We start from the raw sequence: 21096 nt of genomic DNA on the forward strand, positions 1-21096 counted from the left end.
TTCATCAACGCTGTCAGTGTCAAAGCTAGCAGCAAGGAGCTTTACTTCACTACGTTTCTGTGGATGTTTCAGCCGCTAGTTTGATTTCAGCACGACGGAATTGAGTGCTTAAAGGTGTGCGAATGTACTCTTAATGGGCAGCCTCTAACTTTAGCGGTAGCCGCGTGAATCGGTGCGTTTCACTTCACAACAACGGTCCAAGCTAAAGGAAGAACACGTTGTCGTCTTTGTGAGACAGCGGGCACACCGTCAGCAAGTGGGTCGCTCCGTCAGGAAACGCCATCTGGCTTTAGTATAGTAGTTTTAGGGGACGACCCTTAATCTCGTAACTCAGGATGCCATGCCACAATCAGCAACTGAACAATGTCAACAGTGGCCAGGACCACCCAATGAAGCAAGTCCGATTCGCAAACAGCAGCAGCAGCAGCAGCAGCAGCAGTGTGCCTGCAGTGCTCTCCAACTCTGAGCCAAGTGATGCCTCCATACAGCCTGTGAGCCAAGATAACCTGGGACCCCAGCTTAAACTGCTCCCTCTGAATGACCAGATCCGTGAATTACAGACTATAATCAGAGACAAGTGAGTCCCTGCTCTTCTGTCTACACATACAGACCACTACAAATCTGTGTTAACAAAGTGCTGTAATATTAATGACCCAGTTACTCTAGTTCAGTGTCAACAGGAACCATTAGGTGATCCATCTAGGCTGTGAGTGTGTGGTAGAAATACAGTTTATCATCACTAATATGAATGTGATTGCCAAGCAGAAGAAGCATAGATCATTTCACTTGACTGTAATAGTCAAGCAAGTTGAGATAATTTATTTTAATTCCAGGAAGAGGCAACAGCCTGGCTGTATCGCACCTAAAATCCCACAGTCTAGTTTCATAGAGCTTTCATATATACAATATTTTTTAATCTTCTGGCCCTAATTTTAGATTTGTCTATATGTCTGCTGGTTTGTGTAAAGTATCGATGCACCAGTCTCATATCTGGTGGATATCGGCACTGATGATGCTGACTTAATGAGACATTTGTATTGATCATACAGATTATGTAACTGATCCACTTCCTTCTTTAACCCCAATGTTTTTCCAGCTGTACAGTCAATGCAAACATCCTTCAAACCCACAGATCATTATTTCAATTTCCAGTGATATTTGATTGGGTCTGTATCAAACAAACATGTTTTCCTACAGGTGGAGAACAAGATTTTTAGGCCAGGTCGTCTCTGCAGCACTTTAGTACATTATTATAACCCTGTTCTGTCACACTTTTGTCAAAAAATTACAGCTTCCTGCGATTTGGATATTGCCCTTGGCCATATTTCCATTTCGATAATACTTTGATTAATTGTGCAGCCCTACTGATAAAGGATACACAGTATATAATGCGATACTTTCAAGACAGTGTGGAGTAAAATGATTTTCCAACCTTAAAACTACTTGGAGGGGAAATTAAAGGAAACTGGGTTAAATTATTGTGCTTAGTCACTGTCATAATAAATAATAATTTCAGCTACACAGTTATATAGCCCCTCTAGATTGATGTAAGAGACATATATTTACTAGAAAATGAAGGTAATTGTCCATGATAATGTAAGCTGTGCCTTGAAGTGTGTTTTATTGCATCATGCTTTGATTGATGATTGATCATACTTTGTTTTGCCCTATTAACACTTGTACTTCACTAGTCTGTCATGTTACCGGGTAATTTGGTTCCTTTAAGCGCAGTGGGCAAGTTAGTCTTCAACGGAGCAAGGCTATTTGTTTTTGTTGTATGAAAGTCACTTTCAGCATAAGGTCAGTTGAGGTCATCCATCATACGTACAGATACATTTTTTGGTTATTTAATTTTGGACATGTCCGTGGAATAAACAGTTTATTATTCACTGCCCCACGCTTCCTCATAGCCAATTAAGAGGAGTTATCAGCCTCCAGAAGTGCTTGCTGAAAGCGGATTTGTGGATTTGTTTCAGAATCCTTAACATCCTGCAAAAAGTGGTGAGGAAGTTTTTGTGTAGTTACAGCCAAATTATACCTAAACTTCCAAAGAGTAATAATCCCAATCAGTTCAACACAATGATTGTAATTGAAAGGGATCACTTAGTGCCCTGTGTAGGTCAATTCCTTAAATCAATGTATCATAACAGGAGAGAAAAAGTGGGTTTTGAGCTAATCAGATGTTTATATACATATTTTCAGGACAACCAGCAGAGGAGACTTTGTGTTCTGTGCTGATCGACTGGTAAGATCATGACTTAATGCTACATATTGTTGGTGTGTGTGCATGTGCGTTTATAATCTTCATCTTCTCCAACAACAGATCAGACTAGTAGTTGAAGAGGGCTTGAATCAGCTTCCCTACTCAGAGTGCACTGTGACCACGCCAACAGGTGAGGATCTCTTTTTTCATTAACAAATTTACGGTTAAAACTTTAAGCTCTAAGCGCCAACATTTAAGTCCCCCAAGACTATGTCCGACAGAGCAGACCAATTATGATAACATAAATGTAAAAATGAGTGCAGGTCTCCCATCCAGTGTTTTACCTCCAGCATGTTTGACTGAGTGGGCTTGTTCACAGCAGCTACATTTATGAATGTTCCGGCTTCATATTTTCCCCTCAGGGTACAAGTATGAAGGTGTCAAGTTTGAAAGAGGCAACTGTGGAGTCAGCATAATGAGGAGTGGTGAGTTAAACCTTTCGTGCCTCACTTACCAAATTAGAGTCTTTTCCTTTGTAAGTGCATGTATTATGTGGTCTGTGCATATGTGGTTTGTGCCGACTACACTCGTGCAGCACATTCTGTTCTGCACATATTCATCAGGTCAGGCTATTGTGTGATCTGGATTGCTTTTTATCAATAGGCATTTCCTCTCTCTCTCTGTGAAATTGATTGATCATATGAATACTAAATGATACAAAAGAATAATGTTACATGGGACCTTGAGACGGATACAATGCTGTACTTTTCAGAGCATGTTCTCTGAAGGCATTGCAGTCAGCAGCAGTTACTCTCACTTCTTTCTCCCTCAGATTTAACAAGAGTGTCATCAAAGTCAAATGTAAAACCTAATGCGGTTATTGCAAAATTATAGCTTTTTTTTTTTTTTTTTCGGTAATAGGGCATAAAATGATAAATGTTGGCCTGTTGGACACAAAGTGTACGGTCAGAACACCTGTGTTTTGTATATGGCATAGTCACAAATCACATGTAGGTGCAAGGCATTGCGAAATCACTGGCTCCAAACAACACATTTTTTCAAACGGACAACATTTTGATCCCAGGTGTGTACTGTGTCTCTCCCCACAGGTGAGGCTATGGAGCAGGGTCTCCGGGACTGCTGCCGCTCCATCCGAATTGGCAAGATCCTCATCCAGAGTGACGAGGAGACACAGAAAGCCAAAGTCTACTATGCCAAGTTCCCTCCAGATGTGTACAGAAGAAAAGTGCTGCTCATGTACCCCATCCTTAGTAAGTAACAGAGGGCTGCTGAGCACGGTTTATCTTCAGATGACTCCAGTTTACCACCCTCAGTAGCACAGAAATGTCAAGAGATGTCTATTTTTGTGTAAAAACAGTTTCATGTATTTATTCATTTTGAGAAATCTCCCTTGAGTTGACCTTCACCAACACGTCGGCATTTCCACATCATACCGGCCCATTCACACTGTTCTGATAATTATAGCTCTCATGGGGGAAATTATACACTGCCTGGGAGATAGCCACCAAGCTGCTGAATAGCATAATGAGGGCCAACAAAAATAGTATCTTAATAGCCCTGGTTTCCCAATGTCACAAAGCAGCATTTTCCTGCTTTCAGTTTTTGAAAAATATGATGGCGAGTGAGCCAGGTTGAAGGTATGTTTTATATTGTCAGAATGATGGAACAAAGTGATGCATGCTAACAGGGTCGGACATTATTGTCCGCCAAGTGCCCAGCCTCATGGGCAGATCAATCTGCACACAGCTCAGTACCTTTTTTAGATCCTAAAATACTGTAATGCATCAGTTATAAGCAAAAAATTCAATTAAAATGCTTTAATACTAAAAAGCAAGTTTTAAATAAGGCATTGTCAAACTTCAAAACCATCAATGTTCTTTGTCTGCAGGTACAGGGAACACTGTGATCGAGGCGGTGAGAGTGCTGATAGAGCACGGAGTCCAGCCCAGACATATCATCCTCCTCAGCCTCTTCTCCACGCCTCACGGTATACCATCACATCCACTTCGCTGCAACCACAGCCCGTCACTGATTTACTTTTGTTTACCCACCAGGTCACACAGTTAGACACCAATCTCCTCTCCAGTCTCGATCCTGCTGTATCATTGTCTTCATACAATATGCTGCTGGTAAACACAATGCTGATCAGTTCAGCAGTTTAAACGAGTGAGCAAAGCAGCTAATTATTTTTGAATTGGACCGGATATAAGGTTGTCCTGGACATTTTTTATTTCTTTTTTTACTTTTAACAGTAGTTTTCTACTAGTCAGATTGCCATGACCTTAAATGTGGATTCATGGTTTTCCAGAGGGTTTCTCATGTTTTTTTAACCCCTTGACTTTTCTCCTAGTGATGTTATTGAACCAAAATCTGCACTTTAACACCAGAAATATTGAAATCTGAAGGGCATGTTACCATGAAATTTTCTCAGCCCTTTAATGCTGCTAAGAGGATGAAATCTGTTCATTTTGATAACCCCACACAGACCTCTCTTTCACAACATCCCCAAGACAGGCTAAAAAGTAAAACCAAAGGAATCAGCACATCGTCCATCATGAATTCATGTTTAGTCAATTATGATAACAATCTAACTGCAAAACTGTCTTTGGAACGGTCTTGGCTTTCTGTATTTTTGCATCTGCTAAAAGGCTTATATTTGGCAAACTCTTTGGCAAAGTCGTTATTTATGCTGACATTTTAGCTTCTGGAAAGACACATTAAGTCTCTCTCTCTGTACATTATATTGCCAGCTGTGGTTTAGGATCAGCTGGTTTTCTGTAGTTGGTTTGATTCTTTGTTGCTAGCATTTTAAAAATGTATTGAACAAGTTAAATTAGGCTTAGACTCAAATGTCCTTGGTTTGTTTTACCTGCCCTTTGTCGCCCTCAGCATTAGGTAGGCTCAGCTATATGCACAGTACAGCTGTGGCTGACAGAAGTCTGGTCACTAGTTTTTGAGGTAGCCTCAAGAACTACTGATGGGCAAAGTCAACAGGCTTCATCCTCTGGGTAAAAAGTAACGTCTAGAATACATTTCATGCTGACAAATTACAGAAAATAAGCTTTATTTTTCCTTTTGGTCTTCATCCAAAGTGTAATACCTTTTACTTTTCTCATAGGAGCCAAATCTATAATCCAAGAGTTCCCAGATATCACCATCTTGACCACGGAGGTTCACCCAGTGGCTCCGACGCATTTCGGTCAGAGGTACTTTGGCACCGACTGAACTGAGGGCAACCTGAGGAACATGATCTGCGAATCGCTTCAAGTATATTTTGTCTTGTTTATTTAAATGTATCTCATGTTCTCCTCGTTGTGCCAAATACTGCTCCTTCATCTCCAAAGTTCCTAAACTGACAATAATTAATCTGATCAAATGTATTTATTATCATGTTTTTTTTGCTGTGTATACTCATGCTAAAGAAAGAAAACAACACTGAAGCATATTAAGAGTTCAACTTGGATCATTTTATTTTGCATGTTACAACAACTGATGGAAAATAAAGACTTTATATTTGTTAACAGACAAAGATGGCAGATGTAATGGTATCAGTACTTTGGTGGTTCAGAGGTGTTGAAAAAGGGGAGCGCCACAATCACATACTCCAAAGACAATTCAAAAGGGACCATACTGTATGTGCTTGAGCATTATTGAACTCCTGTCTGCAAACAAGATATAATTTGTCATCTTCTCATGTTATAAATATCCTACTATTTGATAAAAGCGCATTGCTTCAATAGTTGTAAGTGTCACTTCATGGAGCAAAATATACAGACACTGCCTGCAGCAGTTATAAATCAGTAAACTCAATACACAGGAAAATAGCTGAACATTATAACAATAAATAGACACAAGACTACATGGAAACACTCAACATCCACATCTTTCCTAATGTTTTATACATGCTTTCAAACACAGAATCATACCTCAGATAAAAACGACACAGTTTGAATCAATAAATGAGTTATGTATGTTATGTTATGTATTTCTCAGACATGAGCAGCATTTGATTTGGCTTACCCAGCATAGTAGAAAAAGAGATCATGATGAAGCGAGTTAAAGTGTCAAGATCAAACAGCATCAAGGTTTGATAAAGGCCCAGCTTTTGACTCATACTGAAGAAAAGGATGTACTCAGTCACAGAAATGGTTTTCAACTAAGTACACAGGCTAAATACACAAGTCCATAAACCAAATGGTCTCCACGAGAAGAATCCGTTTCACTGGTATTAAAAATTTCAAAATACATCAACACAGGTAGAAAAAATCTAGAACATCATATTGCAGAGGAACCGCTGACCTCTACCAACCAGTGGATGAGGATCAGTCATTATATACACGTACAGTTATCTGCATGTTTAAAAAGATCAAAAGTGAAAACAGGCATAGAAGAACTAATGTCCTCTCTCCATGTATGATTTTGTGAACGCTGATTTTACTTCATTTTCCTATCACTCTGCATCCACACAGAAGTGTAATTGTACTCAGGATGGCTGATATGGTTGAAAACAAGATTGTGATAATCATTTTTTTATAACGTCTTTCACAGTATGTCTCGTAAGCTCATCCCAGGCTGAAAAAATGTAACTGATCACTGCATTAAATTAGCAATGAAGCTAACATCACTGTCATGATATACAGTTTATTCAAGATATGAATCCACTGAAAAAATGATAAACACTATATTAAAAAGTGCAATATGTAAGAATCCTGTCAAATTCATACTCAAAACAAATTGAGGGCAGCGTGTAATCAGAATAACCACTAACTGCTGCTAACTGTAGCTACCATTAGCTGGCTAGCTCAGTTAGCTATTACTGTGGATGTGTTGGTGTTTACATTGCGAGCACAGGAGCTTTGGACCAGTATGGACCAGGGTTAGCTGGTTGGCATCCTAACTTCAGGAGACATCTCATTATGTCAAAACTGTTGTTTTCTTCACAGTCTGTTAATAATTTGTTATTTTTTTGTGATGTTTTCAACTAAAATTCTTACATATTGCACCTTTAAAACTGACAAAATACTGTGAGATTTCAACAAATTTTTAGGGATGCACCGATTGTGAGATTATGGGTTGATATTGATGTTTTAAATAGCAATTTGGTTACTAGGCAATGCAATACCAATTTGTTTTGTTGTTGTGTATTTTCTTTTTGTTGTTATTTATCCTCCCTTTTGTGCAAAGGAAACAGGAATATTCAGTCTAAAAAAATAACTGTTTTGAAGTGATTCAGTCCGTCATCACACCAGCTTTGAGTACAAATTTGAATCTGGATCTGTGGAATTTATGAAAAAACCTTTATAATAACTGTCTTTCACGTGAAAAAAGGGTTTGTTTTATATAAAATGATTGATCAAAAGCCTTTTCAGCCCACTATCCAACTACCTACTCATTGATTAAAAAAAATGTTAGTACTCAAAAAGCCTTACACATTGATGGCAGGGATGTTTTGAGCCAGGAGCTCATGAATGAGCCAGCGCAAAATTGATGTTAGAAAACAGATAAACATCAGCCACTGCCATTGGTAGATGTGAGCTTATTTGCCAATAGTCCAATAGCAATCAACAAAGCCATAATTGGCTGATATATCGGTGCATCCCTATTCATTTACAAACATATAGAGCTGTAGCTGTGAAGCAAAGCCACAAATTTAGACTGGTTTTAATTTTATTCCTGTCACCAGTCTCATCAGACATTAGTAATGGCATTTCAACTCAAAATTAATGATGAAATGCTTGACTAAAAGCCTATAAGAGGTTCTTTCATAAATAGGTGCCTAAAATGTTGGCACAGTCTATTCACAAGCAGGGTGGATACATTCTTTGGAGAAATGCTCTCCCGAAACACAAGAATAAATATATTAATAAGGCAATGGTCAAGTCAGGTACTCTAATATGTTTATATTCATTGAAAAAAGTTAAATCTTAATGGTGTTATGTTATATTACTGCTATTAGGCTGCACGACCCAAACTGTTAGAGACCAGAAAGCTAGATCTCTACAAGACACCTCTGGAGCATTATGGGGGTGAGGTCTAAGGTGCAACACTGTGAACTCACGGCCAAACACTAACACTATAAAACAGTACAGTGCCGGACAGAAGCCTCCAAAGTTACAGCAATTTATAATCCCGCAGATGCCAGTGCCTTGAGATGAACAACCAGAGGGAGATACATCACCCATGGTACAGGAAATAGCGGTTGTCTTTTTGTGTGTGAGGCAGTGGTGGAGGAAGATCTTTTTCTTAAGTATACTATCAATACTATAGTGTAAAAATATCCTTTTACAAGTCCCGCACTCAAAATGTTACTTTAGTACAAGTACAAAAGTATTAGCATCAAAATATACTTGAAGTACCAAAATTAAAAGTGCAGAACGGCCCATTTCAGAATAATAAATATATAACTGGATTACTTGTAATTATTGATGCGTTAATGTATACATCACTCCAATGTTGCAGCTGGTAAAGATGGAGCTCATTTTAATTACATCATATACTGCTGGGTAGCTTCATCTATAATAGTACAACATAATTAATCGCTTGATTTATAATTTGTCTTAATAATAAATATCTGCAAAGTAACTAAATTTATCAACTAAATGCAGTAGAGTAAAAAGTATTAAGTGGCAGAAAATGTAATTACTCAAGTATAGCAAGAGCACAGTGCTTGAGTAAATGTACTTAGTTACATTCCACCACTGGTGTGAGGTATTATTATCCGAATCAAAGTGATACTGTTTTCCATGAGAGGTGAGGAGAGGTGATGCTACTGGTTGTCCATTAAGTTCCTCTATACATCATTATGTAAAACACCCGGCTTAAAGTGGCAATGACAATCCAAATGCAGCTTCTAATCCACACGTTTGGCCCCCTTCAGATTTTTTTCAGTGTCTGAACATCCGCATGATTTGGAATGCATTTGCCTCGTGGTACACAGTGTGTGCGATATTATTATACATCCTCTGTACCAGTGTAATTCGTCCTTTGATTAAAGGACTACTCCTCCATCTCTATGGTAACAGAGGGGTCTTGGTCCTCAACTGGAATGAAAAAGGAAAAAAAAAAGATCAGTCTGTATTATTTATTCAGAGTGTTTGTTGTGACTGATTCAGCTCATACAGTAGTTAACATTGTGTTGCATGTGACCACCAGGTGGTAGCAGAATATAATGGTTCAAATCCAAACACAGCAAACTGTTGTGCAGGGGAAGATTGGTGCCTCCCGCTCACTGAACGTGAACGCAAACACGAGCAGTTGTTTGGTGCGCATTTGTTTGTCTCCGAGCTTTCTTTCTCAAAGGTAACATGAGTGGCTTATAGTGGCTGCTGGAAGGTGACTTTCAGAAGACACTTGTTACTAGTTTTTATCTGTGTGCCCAGTACTGGGACCATGGAAAACTGATTTATGAAAAAATTATGGGGTCTGAGATGGATCCAGATAAACCACATTTGTATTTTGAATTTGAAGAAATTAAGTTGACTGATTATTTCATCATCATATTTAAATGTGCAATTAAGGTTTCTAAAAAATATCTAACTAACAACTAAGGCATTAATTGTGCATTTCAGAGTGTGATGCGGTTTACAGTGTCTCTACTTGTTTTTATGTTTGAAAGAAATAGGATCTAGAAAACTTAATCTGGGAAGAAAATCCATGTCATGTTTGAGATTAAAGTAAAAGTAAGGAGGTAACCGCATTTGCCACTTTTATTTTACAGCCTCACCAAGTGCAAAGTAATCTGAGAGGTGAAAATTGTCCAAAACAAACACAGTAATTGGCTGCATGATGAGGTCATATCTGGAATACAGCTCTACACGTTCATTTTGTATATTTCTGTGAGCTGTGCCAACAATGGATCTGATGTGTGGTCGGGGTCATTAGTAGCATTTTCTAAATGTGGCAGATACATCAGTGGGTTTGCAGTGACAATAATGCTTGCCACATTTCATGTCAAGCGAAGTGTATTGAAATAATACCCATTTTGGATTTGTAATGCATTATTTGCTATAGCTTATTAACCTCATTAGCAGGACTGTGTATGCTAACAAGATTATGATGATCTTATGAGGCATGACAAGAGACTCGTTAAGATTCAAACCTTTACTTAATTGTTTGAAATTTAGTGTACTAAAATTTTGTTTTAATATCTATATTAATTTAATATTTTTAACAAAGCTTTCAAATCATGTTAACATTGTGGTACTTGGCAAAGGCTTTTGCTTGAAAATACAGCCACAATGTTGATAGAAGTGTTGAGAGGCAAGAAGCACATGTTCAAATTCCGTTTTTCTGGTTGTTGTTGTTGTTGTGCGGTGTAAAACATAAAACAAAACAGAATGCAATCATTTGCAAATTAACTGTTTTTGGCGACAATGGTTTTACAAAGTGGTTTGTGGTTTTTCTGAGCCTGTGTAGTAATATCCTGCATACATTCACGTATTTCACAACGTGGTGAACCCCACCCCATCCTTGTTTGTGAACAGCTGAGGATGTCTTTTTCATACCCAATCATGATACTATCACCTGTTTACCTGTGAAATGTTCCAAAAAGGTGTTTTTTAAACATTTCCACAACTTTCCCAGTCTTTGTTGTCCCTGTCCCAACTTGTTTCGAACATGTTGCAGGCATCAAATTCAGAATGATAATTTTTTTTTTTTTATTAATGAAGATGCGGTAAAACATACAAATTGTCTTGTGTTTTTTTGAGTTTTTGTCGTGAGTATATGCCAAAAAGGATGAGCAAATTATCACATTCTGTTTTATTTATGTTTTACACAGCATCCCAACTTTTTGGTTATTTATTGTTTGAAACACAAAATAGCACATTTACTGAGGTTATACAAACTCCTCAGTGTGGGTTATAATAATGTAATATTCATATGACAAAATTAAAGTGACTCACCCAGGCCTCCTTCGTCAGAGCCGTCATCTGACTCCTCCCACATGTCCTCATTAGCTAATAAGGGATTCCGGGATTCAGAACTCCGATTCTTCAAGGGGAAGTAGTGGCCGTTCCCCTGGCTGACACGTTCATTGCACAAAGAAGATACAAGCTTATTAAGAAACCATGACCATTACCTAATCCTATCCACTGACCCCATCCCTCATTTGACAATTTTACCAATACTTCTACATTTAAAAACAACTCAACTTTATATTGTCTATCCTATCAACTATTTACATCCCCTGTATTTTATTATATGATTGGTTATTTCTATTATTATGGGTATTATTGTTCTCTGTATCTGTATTTTAATTGTGTCTACTATAAACCACTCTGTCAACACTTATAGAGCTCATTCTAAAATGTAAGAGGTGCATTACAAATGCAGAAGAGCAGCATCACTGAAAATGAACAAGACAAGAATCAGATAATTATGCATCTTCCTCACCTTGTGAAGACAGGGATGAACCACAGTCTCCGATCCTCTCCAAATACCTGCTGCAGGTTTCTGCGTATACCGACATTGAAGCCATTTCTGTCTGGTCCAGCAACAAAAACAGGAGCTGAGAAGGCCTCTAGAAAAGGAAAACAGGTGTGCGTCATGCTTCAATTCTCCACATCTCCTTTAACAAAGGACATTCATAACACAAGAGTCCCTAAAAGCAAATAATTCATAAGTCATTTAGGTAGTGAGAGAGCAGCTTAATGAGCAGAACGAAGAGGGTTTTCTGATAAATATGTAAACCCTCACCTAGAGTTGATCTGTTTTTGGCCACCAACCAACAGTGGTAGCCAAAGAGGAACATGAGACTGACGAAGAACATGAGCGCCACAAACATGAGGAAGAGGACATGGAACTTTGCGGGCCCATTTGGCAACTCCCCCTGAGAGAAAGAAACAGGAGAAGTAGAAACTTGAGAAAAATGGTAGGCTTTAAAAAGGTATAACTCATGACAGAGGCTTGAGTTCTCTAATGTTGTAGAACTGCAACAGTGCTGACTTTGTGCAAATCAAACTGGTCATATGACTCTATTATCAGACGTTGAGCACGAGTGATAATTCAGACCGATGACACTCACCACCCAGAATTTCAGGAAATACTGACAGACTGTCGCTGCAATGAATACACAGTACAGCATGGAGTAGGAAAGGAAAAGCAGGAAAAACTTGTAGTTTGAAAAGCCCACACAGTTGTTCACCCTAAAAGACAAAGAATATTCTGGTGTCAGAACAAAATTCAGGTATAAATTGCACTTAAGAGGGAAATAGAGGGGAAATTACTACTTACCAGGGACAGTGATGGTCCATCTTCAAGACACATCTTTAAAAGAAAAATATATTTTTGTTTCTACATATCATTTTCACAGTATAAAATGCCTTAATACCATTCTCTATCATAAAACTCTTGTTTTTATTTGTCTTCCACTCCTCTGACAGTGGTCTGCTGATTCCTTCTGATGAACCTCAGCTCTGATTGATCATTAGGATATTCTTTCTGAGAGATAGTGTGCCAACAAAGCAACACCTTCTAATTATCACAACAGTCACCGGCCAACAAATATCCCCTTGCCTCGGGTAATCTCTCTAGATGAATGGATTGAGGAGGAAAGAGTGACTTACGTTTCACAAACCGAGCAGTGGTGACAGCGGTCAGGCTTCAGTACCTGGCAGCGGTCGCAGAACCTGATAGCTGGAGACAAGAGGATGGCCAGTTGAATGAGCGACATCTGAGCTGAGCTTACCCTTCCCTTACTTCCTGCAGCCTAGAACTTAGTCTGAGCAATCAGCACTAATGAAAGAGATACATTGGCTGATTACTCTGGATGGGGATGCTCAGGAGCACATGCGGAGCTAATTGCCCCAGCCTACTTGCTTTCAACGCACACAGATTATGTGTGAGATGACAGACTGTGCCTACTATATCTGGGTTTGAGGTAATCATCAGAGCTGCAATGATTAGTCAATTAATTGGTCAACTATTTTGATTACCAATTAACCGTTTTAAGTTTTCACGCAAAAAAGGCCAATATTTGTTGGTTCCAGCTTTTTAAATGTGAGGATTTACACCTTTTCTTTGTCATTTATGATACTTAATAAAGAGTCTTTAGGTTTTGGACTGTTAGTTGGACAAAATAAGTAATTTGAAGACATCACATTGAGCGCTGGGAAATTTTGATAAGCATTTTTCACATTTTATAGACTAATCGATTAGGAAACTAATCGTTAGTTGCAGTCCTAATAATCAAATATTGATGACGACCTTGCAGGAGAAAAATAACAATTACTTGACAGGACAGCTTACCTCCAGACTGAGCTCGAGTAAAGATGGGCAGTTTCCTTGCGATCTCAACCAGGACTTGTTTCTGAGCATCTGGCCTCTCCTCCATCTCGTATCTCTGCTTGTCTGAGTATGACAGCTGAAACTAGAATAACAAGCACTGTGCTCAACACCACATTTGTTTTATATTGCAGACTTAACTGTATGGTAGAATAATAAATCAGTAACATTATGTTCAGGATACCTTTTTGCATGGTGATGCAGGGGGGGTAAATATGGACTTCCAGTAGGTCCAGGAGAACATCACAAAACAAACATGAAATACCAGTAGATAGGCCACTGAAAGCACAAAACAACAGCCACAGTTATTTACAAAACAACTATAACATTTACTTAATGTGTTGTTTAGCAGCGAGCACTGCTTGTAGCACAAAAAATGAATGGGAAACTCGCCTTTTTCCAATGTGTTGGTGAGTGTAACTGTAAAAACAAGAACATGACATGATGAAACCACAAGCCGGATATCACAGCGCAGCAAATTGTTTCCACCTACATTACTTTGATTATAAAAAAAAGAGGAACGACGGCTAACACGACTAGCCAGATTGACAGGTTGTAGCTAGGAGGCACAACAATAGCCAGTACTCGTCTGAATACAGAGTTAACACTAAACCTCTTAACGTTAGTGGCGATGACAAATTGTCACTTTTTTTAAAAGCTAAATGTTACGTTAACCAAATTAAAACACACATCCCGAACCACTTCCGCCTAGTTTGCTAGCTGCTGCTCGCTCTATAACGTTATTTTTGTCAACACTGCTGTGCGGCAAACTGCGATGTCTACACTCAAACGGTCCAAATCACAACAAGCGAGCACAGTTTTCTCATACTTACAAAGACATAGCTCAAATACGTAGGCGTAATACGACCACAACACCACGGAGGTTATTATAAGCACAGGTATCCAAGAGAAAACCCTTTGACAGCACCTCAAACCTCTGGAGAGAGCCATGTTCCATCTAACCTCTGCTCTTATCTGCGCTCGACTACCAGCCCTGGGATTTATCCATCAGTGACATCGGCGAGCGATTCACCGCCCTCCAGGAGCTGGAGCCGTGTCCTGGGAGTCGATCATGTTAAATGATCGTTTTATTTGTGTTGTGCTGCAGAAAGTATAAACAATCAAAGTGATGATGGCTGGGTTACATTGAGCTGCTTCAGATTAAGGTTCTGCAGTTTTCAAATGTAGATTCAATGCACTAAAATCTGCATTAAGTTTAGGAGCTGTGTTTCACTTTTGTCTTATTCATGAAAGGAATTGACTTTAGTTAGATGTGGTAGTTTATTTTGCTCCATTTCACTGCCACATTGAAAAGAACCTTCACCCCAATCTATAAAGATTTAAGATTGCTGTGTTAACTCTCATATTACTTCCTCTAAAATAGCCATACAAGATCTTTGGGGCTGTAACTAACAATTATTTTCTTCATTGATTAGTCTGTTGAGTATATTCTCTATCAATCGATTAGTTTTTTGGTCTGTAAACTGTTAGAAAATGGCAAAACGTATCAGTGTCTCCCAAAGCCAAAGATGAGGTCCTCAGATGTCTTGTTTGTTGTTTTCTACAAGCCCAAAGACATTCAGTTTACCATCACAGAGGAGTAAATAAACCAGAAAATATTCACTGTTGAGAAGGTGGAGTCAGAGAATTTTGACTTTTTTCTTAAGAACATATTCAAACCGATTAATGGAAGATTAAATTAGTTGCCGATTAATTTAATGATCGACAACTAATTAATTGTTGCAGCTGTACAGATCTTCCATGTAAAATCCTATGAAGCATTTTTTAAATGTGTGCATAACCTTCCAACAGTCGAGTTATGAATACAGATGCACTACATGACACTTAATAACGGTGATGGAATGTAAAAAACTTTTGACTAATCACATTTAATGTATTTATTATCAGATACTTTAAGACTTTTACTCAAGTACTATGAATATACTGTAGGTGTCTTTCACTTTTAACAAAGTAAAATGTTAGCACAGTACCTTCACTTTTACTTTTAAAGTATGATTTTTGGGCACTTTTTACAACACTGCATTTGGCAGACTTTTTTTTTTTCTACTAAGCAACTAAGGCAGCTATTACGGGCTCTGTGTCATGCTGATAATGCCTTGCCATGCAGCCAGAAGGATCTGGGAAGTGAACCCCCAACCCCTCAATTCATGTGCAGCTCCACCACCACAGCTTCAGCCTGCAGCGTGCATTAATTAGATAGTGGACAGTAGAGAGCTGATGGGAGAGATATACATAGGTCCCCAGCTGAACCAGGAACTGAACTGAGTTAAACAGCACTTTTTCAATTACTTCCTTTTGTTTACTCTTGCGTGTTTCACTCGTAAGTTACACAACCAGCTGGATTTCTGTCCAAATCTCTGCAGGCCACACACACAGAAAGTAATCGTCTAATTGGATCAGCATTCTTTGTGCTGCTGCAGTTAATTTACTTTTAACATAAAGAATAATGTTCCCCTTCTCCTTTGAAATGCTCAGTGAATTACATCATCATTACAAGAGTTGTTTCTTATTTGAATTTAATGTGATAATACCGCCTGATCCCTGCCCTTACCCAATTTACACACAGCTCAACCTTTAGATATGACTGAAATAAATTAAACTTTAATGATGCTGTGAGGTAACTTGGTGCATTGTAGCAACAAACAGTAACACGATAGAGGACACAGTATTTGTGGATATATCTACATGTGTAGAACTTTCACATTAATGGGTTACGAGATATCATATACTTTACATTAACTGTGCAAGGAAGCGGTATCACTGATGGGGTGCAATATGTGTGGGTGACTGCCTCATCTCTCCATAGTGGCCTTGGTGTGTGAGCTTCTTCAGTCAGAAAGTGTTGGAAGTTGTGATTGATATTTGCACAGTGGCTTTGTGTCACACCTTCGAGGTATGAGGTGGATGCTGTAGGTGCTTAGTGCATGTCACAGAGGAGGTAAAAAGGATTGTGTGTTACTGTCTCCAGGGTGTCAGGTTCAGCCCTATGACAGCCAGCCTGTTCACTTTGTTTATCCTGTCTGCCTCCCCCTGTCGTGATGCTGCCTCCCCCAAACACCAAAGCTAATAAAGCTGAAGGAACGATTGATGAGATGCACGACGTATACTGAGCAGACTCATCAAAGAAGAACATTCTGCTGTGTTCACTTCTGCTCAGATCTTAAGACGCATACTTTTTACATTCACTTTCTCCTTGTGTTTTACGTGACGGCAGTTTTCTCTTGTCTTATCCTGCTGTCTTAGTTTAAGGTTATTTTACTCTTACTTGTCTTTATTGTTTCTTCAGAAGTGTTACCATTATTATTACCATTATCTATAGTTATAGGCAGCTGCTGACTCCTGGTTGTTCAATCAGGAGAAACAAATGAATGAAATAAAGAAAATGTTTATGACAGCAGATGAGATGTGATGAGATTGAGTCTTCCAATAAAGGCTATTTTGCTAAAACTTTACAGGGAGATGGGCTCTGACTAGCAAGATAAATCCCCCCCATGGAGTCCAGACACCATGGTGGTGGCTGATGACTCTGTTGAGACCAATAGGCTGATGAAATGATGGCGCTGGTGATGGGGAGGTGGAGGGGGCGTGCAAAACAGCAGCACGACTGAAGTAAAGGCAGAGAATCAACTTTAACAAAAAACAGCAGCAAGATGACAGGCCCTAACAATGTAGGTATGTCACTGTGCTATTGAATAGACATGATAGGCTAGATGTAAACAGCTGATATCAATGATATCAAATCTACCGTGAAATAATACATTAATTTTCAAGAAGCATATAAAGAAATACCTTACCAAATAGTAGGATAAACACATACCACTGAATGCATTATGTTATTTCAATATTCTCAATTTCTTAGGGGTTTTCTGTCTAATAAAATGTGTCTGCTTTAGTTTCATCCATATGTACAGTACTGCACATATATAAGGTTTTCCCTACATAATAGTACTACTTGTACTCTGCTATCAATTTATCCTTAATTTCTCTTGTCGTGTGTCTGCATAGATTGTTCAATTGTTTTCTAATTCTAAACTAGTTTGTACTTTCTTATTGCATGTCTGTATTGTATTTATGTTCGGGTCGTCAGGAAGACTACAGCCACATCCAGGTGCTTCTAATAGTTATCTTTTAATAAATATTCACATAAATATATCAATAACAGCCCCAGATAATGAAAACAGGAGTTATAAGTGAGCATGCGCGAGAGGAGTGAATGAAAGGATGGTATGAGGAATAAACTAAAGGCCCAAGCATGCAAAAGAATAGTCGCACTCACTGAACTTTTGAACAGTTTTTTTTTTTATCTTACTGAGGCTGAGCTGCAGATAATTCTCCTTTCCCAAGATCAAATTCTCTGACAGGCTGCTGCAATCGCCTCATCGACGAGAGGTTGCATGACGCAACCTCTCGTCGTTTCGTCTCACTGTGGGATCAGAGGAACTGGTTTTATGATCCCAAACTGTCATCTGGCTCCATGACATCTGTCCATCCTGAGAGAGGGATTCATCCTGCTCTTCCTGAGGTTTCGTCCATTTTTCCCTCATTAAATGACATCCTCTGTCCTGGTAAGCTGTACAGATTGCAAAGCCCCTTGAGGCAAATTTGTTATATAAGGATATAAGACCGACCTGACTCCACTTCACAGCTCTTTCACACTACTTTTACAGACACCAAAGATGTGAAAATGAATGCTTAAGATAGTAAAATAAACAATTTACAGTTTCTCTCCACAGCGCCTTTCCATTTTAACATCCTCCATATGAGGATTGTATGATGGAGGACAGAAAATCAGTTTCACTTTTTTTCAAACACTTCATGCTCACTAAAGGACAAAATTATTTTCTTTAATTGTTCACTTGAAATGAATTTCAATACATTATGGGGTGAAACACCAACAGCACATGCACTTTGCAGCAGTCACCAATGGGAGGCGCTGTGAGACTGTTTTAAAAGCCAACAACCTGCAGCCTTGCAGCCACACATCCTCTGAGCAGCTTACAACACACCTTTCATCGTTGCTCTTCAGAGAATTCCAAATGTGAACATGAATGTGGTTGTAGTCAAATGTTGGTTTAATGTGAACTCATTAGCGGTGTTCAATCCCACCGTGTGAGTATTTAAATATGCATCAAAGGGTTTTCGGGTTATTGAGGCTAAATGACAGTTTGTGCTCACATCAAGGTGTCCAATTAGCCCGGTAATTAGACTTGTTTGAACACAGACTTTAGTTTTTATAGCTCACAGTTATCTTTGTAAGCCAAGCAGAAACAAACTGATCTCATGCCAGGACGACCAACACTGCTGATGTCACCATGAGCGCTGATCTCTGTTTATGAGTGTGCGACTCTCATCTTTAATATACCCCATTAATTCCTCCTCCATCCCTTCAGAGAGATGCTGCTTCACCCGTTTACTCCTTTTGTTCTCAAGATTTATGACATACCGTCATCCTCTGACGTGGCCGTCCAGAACAATGCGTAACAGCCAGTGAAATAGTCTCCCCCATTACTGAGTGCTGTGAAACTTTTCATCATGTCATGGGACCCCAGAGTCACTGGAGCATTTAACCGTGGACTCTAACAGCCCAGCAGGACTGTTGATCACAGGCTGCGTAGGGAGGCTTTGTGTGTTTCACAGTCCCACCTGCTCTCCCCCTTTTACGTAATGCAGACTCCCTTTCTGCGCTGCCTTCTGGGATAGGGGTGTGAGGTGTGCTGCACCCAATTCTGACCTCCTCTCCTCCATCACACATGTTCTCTCCTCTCTTTTCTCCAGGCCTGCTCCTTTCCCTAACATCTCCCACTTCAACACGTCGTCTGCTGCTGGCTCTCCATCCAGTTCCTGCTCTTTTTGCCTCCCTCCTTCTCCTCTGTCTTTCTCTCTCTTCAGGCAACAGTGTCGGCAGCTGGGTGATGACAGCTCCTCTCTCATTCAACCGCTCACTGGAGGCAGGGAGCGGCCGTCCATCCATCAGCACGGCAGCAAACCCCCCTCCACTACAAAGCCATTGTGACTAGCAAAATAGTAACGGCCTTTCAATCATAACATTTACCCCCGTGTGAGAGTAAAACACAAACAGCTCATATCAGCAGGTTGAGGCAGACTCCTCGTCTCAGAGATGTGTGCGAGTGGAGCCTGTTGGAGGCGCATACCATGCCGCCCTGGTAGTGGTGGTGGTGGTAGTCTACATAAACATACAGTAGGGGCTGGAGGAGAGCCCGTTTGGGGAGAAGTCATGCGTGGCTGCAGAAAAGTGCGAAAGAACCCCGGTTTACAATGTAGCACAAAGCAGGCTTAGAGGCGCACAATGGCCGACAAGGTCTAGTGTTATTTGAGTTTGCTCTCGAGCTGCTGCTCACTGTTATGCCTTGAAGATGAAGTGGCACTTAGAGTGTGCATTTCATTTGACCCCTGAGACTCTCATGTCATGCAGTTGTGCTCTGCAGTCACGGCTGGTGCAGGGAATGCTGATGATGCTGAGCACTTGGGAGGGTGATTCATTTGGGAGGTTTCCATGTATGTGTATGTGTGTGTGTGTGAGGAAGAGGAATGTTTGTCTTGTATGTTTTTTTGCAAGATGATGCAGTCTTGAGTTTGATAGGATTTCATTCCCTGCATGCTTCAGTGTCTGGACGGGGGAATCCATCATGTGAGCATCCGTTTGAAGTCGATATGGGAGCACATATTGGAAAAAGTCTACATTCATCCTAACGTATTGTCATTGGTGTGCGTCCAGGTTGCCCACATTCAGACAAAAGGTACACTGTCAATAATTTTGGGCTGTTTCAACTTAAAAGTCTAAGTTTAATTGCTGCCTTAAATATTTGAGTTTAATTTAGGTTGAATAGTTTGTTTAAAATCTTCTTTTAAGTTTTCTCCGAACTTGAAAATACATCTTCAGATAACTTAAGATATTAAGTTAAATCAACGACTGTTCAGTGACAGTGACAATACAGAGTATAGCAGCAGTAGCTCCTTTTGTAGTTGACTGTCACAGGATCAGCATAGAGACATTACGTGACGCAACACTTAGTGACTAGACAAGACTGTGATGGGCTAAAGACTGAAATCAATACTAACCTCTATCTATTTTTGTTTTTGTAAAAAGAAAAGCAACCATGTTTTGAACTACTGACTGACTTATCTTAAAATGTATTAAAGACACGCAGCAAGTTTTCTTCAAACTATAAAAAAGAAGGGTCTCAAACAATGCATGCTGGGAAGTCAACCAATATGCTGATCATTTTTCTTATTTAACTTATTTGTATGAGTTGATTGAACTCTGCACATTACATTCATCCAACTCATCATTTCAAGTCAAAAGACTTCAAGTTAAAAGACCTCATGTTTATAAGTTCATAAGTGGTCTGGTCTGATCGAAGTTTAATTGACTTGAAACAACTAAAACTTGTATATTTAAGTTAAGTTCATTAGAAAAGATAAGTTGATTCCACTAAATTCCATAATGACTTTTTACAGTGTATGTGTGTGCAAAAATCAGACATGAGCACAGGAGTAATTAGAGAGACAGACCAGCGCACGAAAACACAGCCATGACTTCACAGAAC

General features: G+C 39.3%; 2 protein-coding genes across 2 annotated transcripts; one reads left to right on the forward strand and one right to left on the reverse strand.

The window, feature by feature from the left end:
* Positions 1–2: 2 nt before the first annotated feature.
* On the forward strand, positions 3–5753 carry uprt (uracil phosphoribosyltransferase (FUR1) homolog (S. cerevisiae)). The gene is made up of 7 exons (XM_073486364.1): positions 3–577; positions 2203–2245; positions 2324–2393; positions 2626–2688; positions 3313–3474; positions 4113–4211; positions 5343–5753. Exons 1-7 carry the CDS (start codon positions 336–338, stop codon positions 5447–5449), a joined length of 786 nt encoding a protein of 261 aa, XP_073342465.1. The 5' UTR covers positions 3–335; the 3' UTR covers positions 5450–5753.
* zdhhc15b (zDHHC palmitoyltransferase 15b) lies at positions 5670–14458 on the reverse strand. Its single transcript, XM_073486366.1, has 11 exons — positions 14341–14458; positions 13901–13927; positions 13692–13786; positions 13472–13592; positions 12790–12859; positions 12458–12490; positions 12249–12369; positions 11921–12053; positions 11618–11744; positions 11128–11246; positions 5670–9264 (listed from the first exon to the last, which is right to left on the reverse strand). Exons 1-11 carry the CDS (start codon positions 14456–14458, stop codon positions 9221–9223), a joined length of 1008 nt encoding a protein of 335 aa, XP_073342467.1. The 3' UTR covers positions 5670–9220.
* Between the last annotated feature and the right edge of the window lie 6638 nt (positions 14459–21096).

The sequence above is a fragment of the Pagrus major genome, chromosome 18 (genome assembly GCF_040436345.1).
Source record: "Pagrus major chromosome 18, Pma_NU_1.0".
In the NCBI taxonomy this organism is placed as follows: Eukaryota; Metazoa; Chordata; class Actinopteri; order Spariformes; family Sparidae; genus Pagrus; species Pagrus major.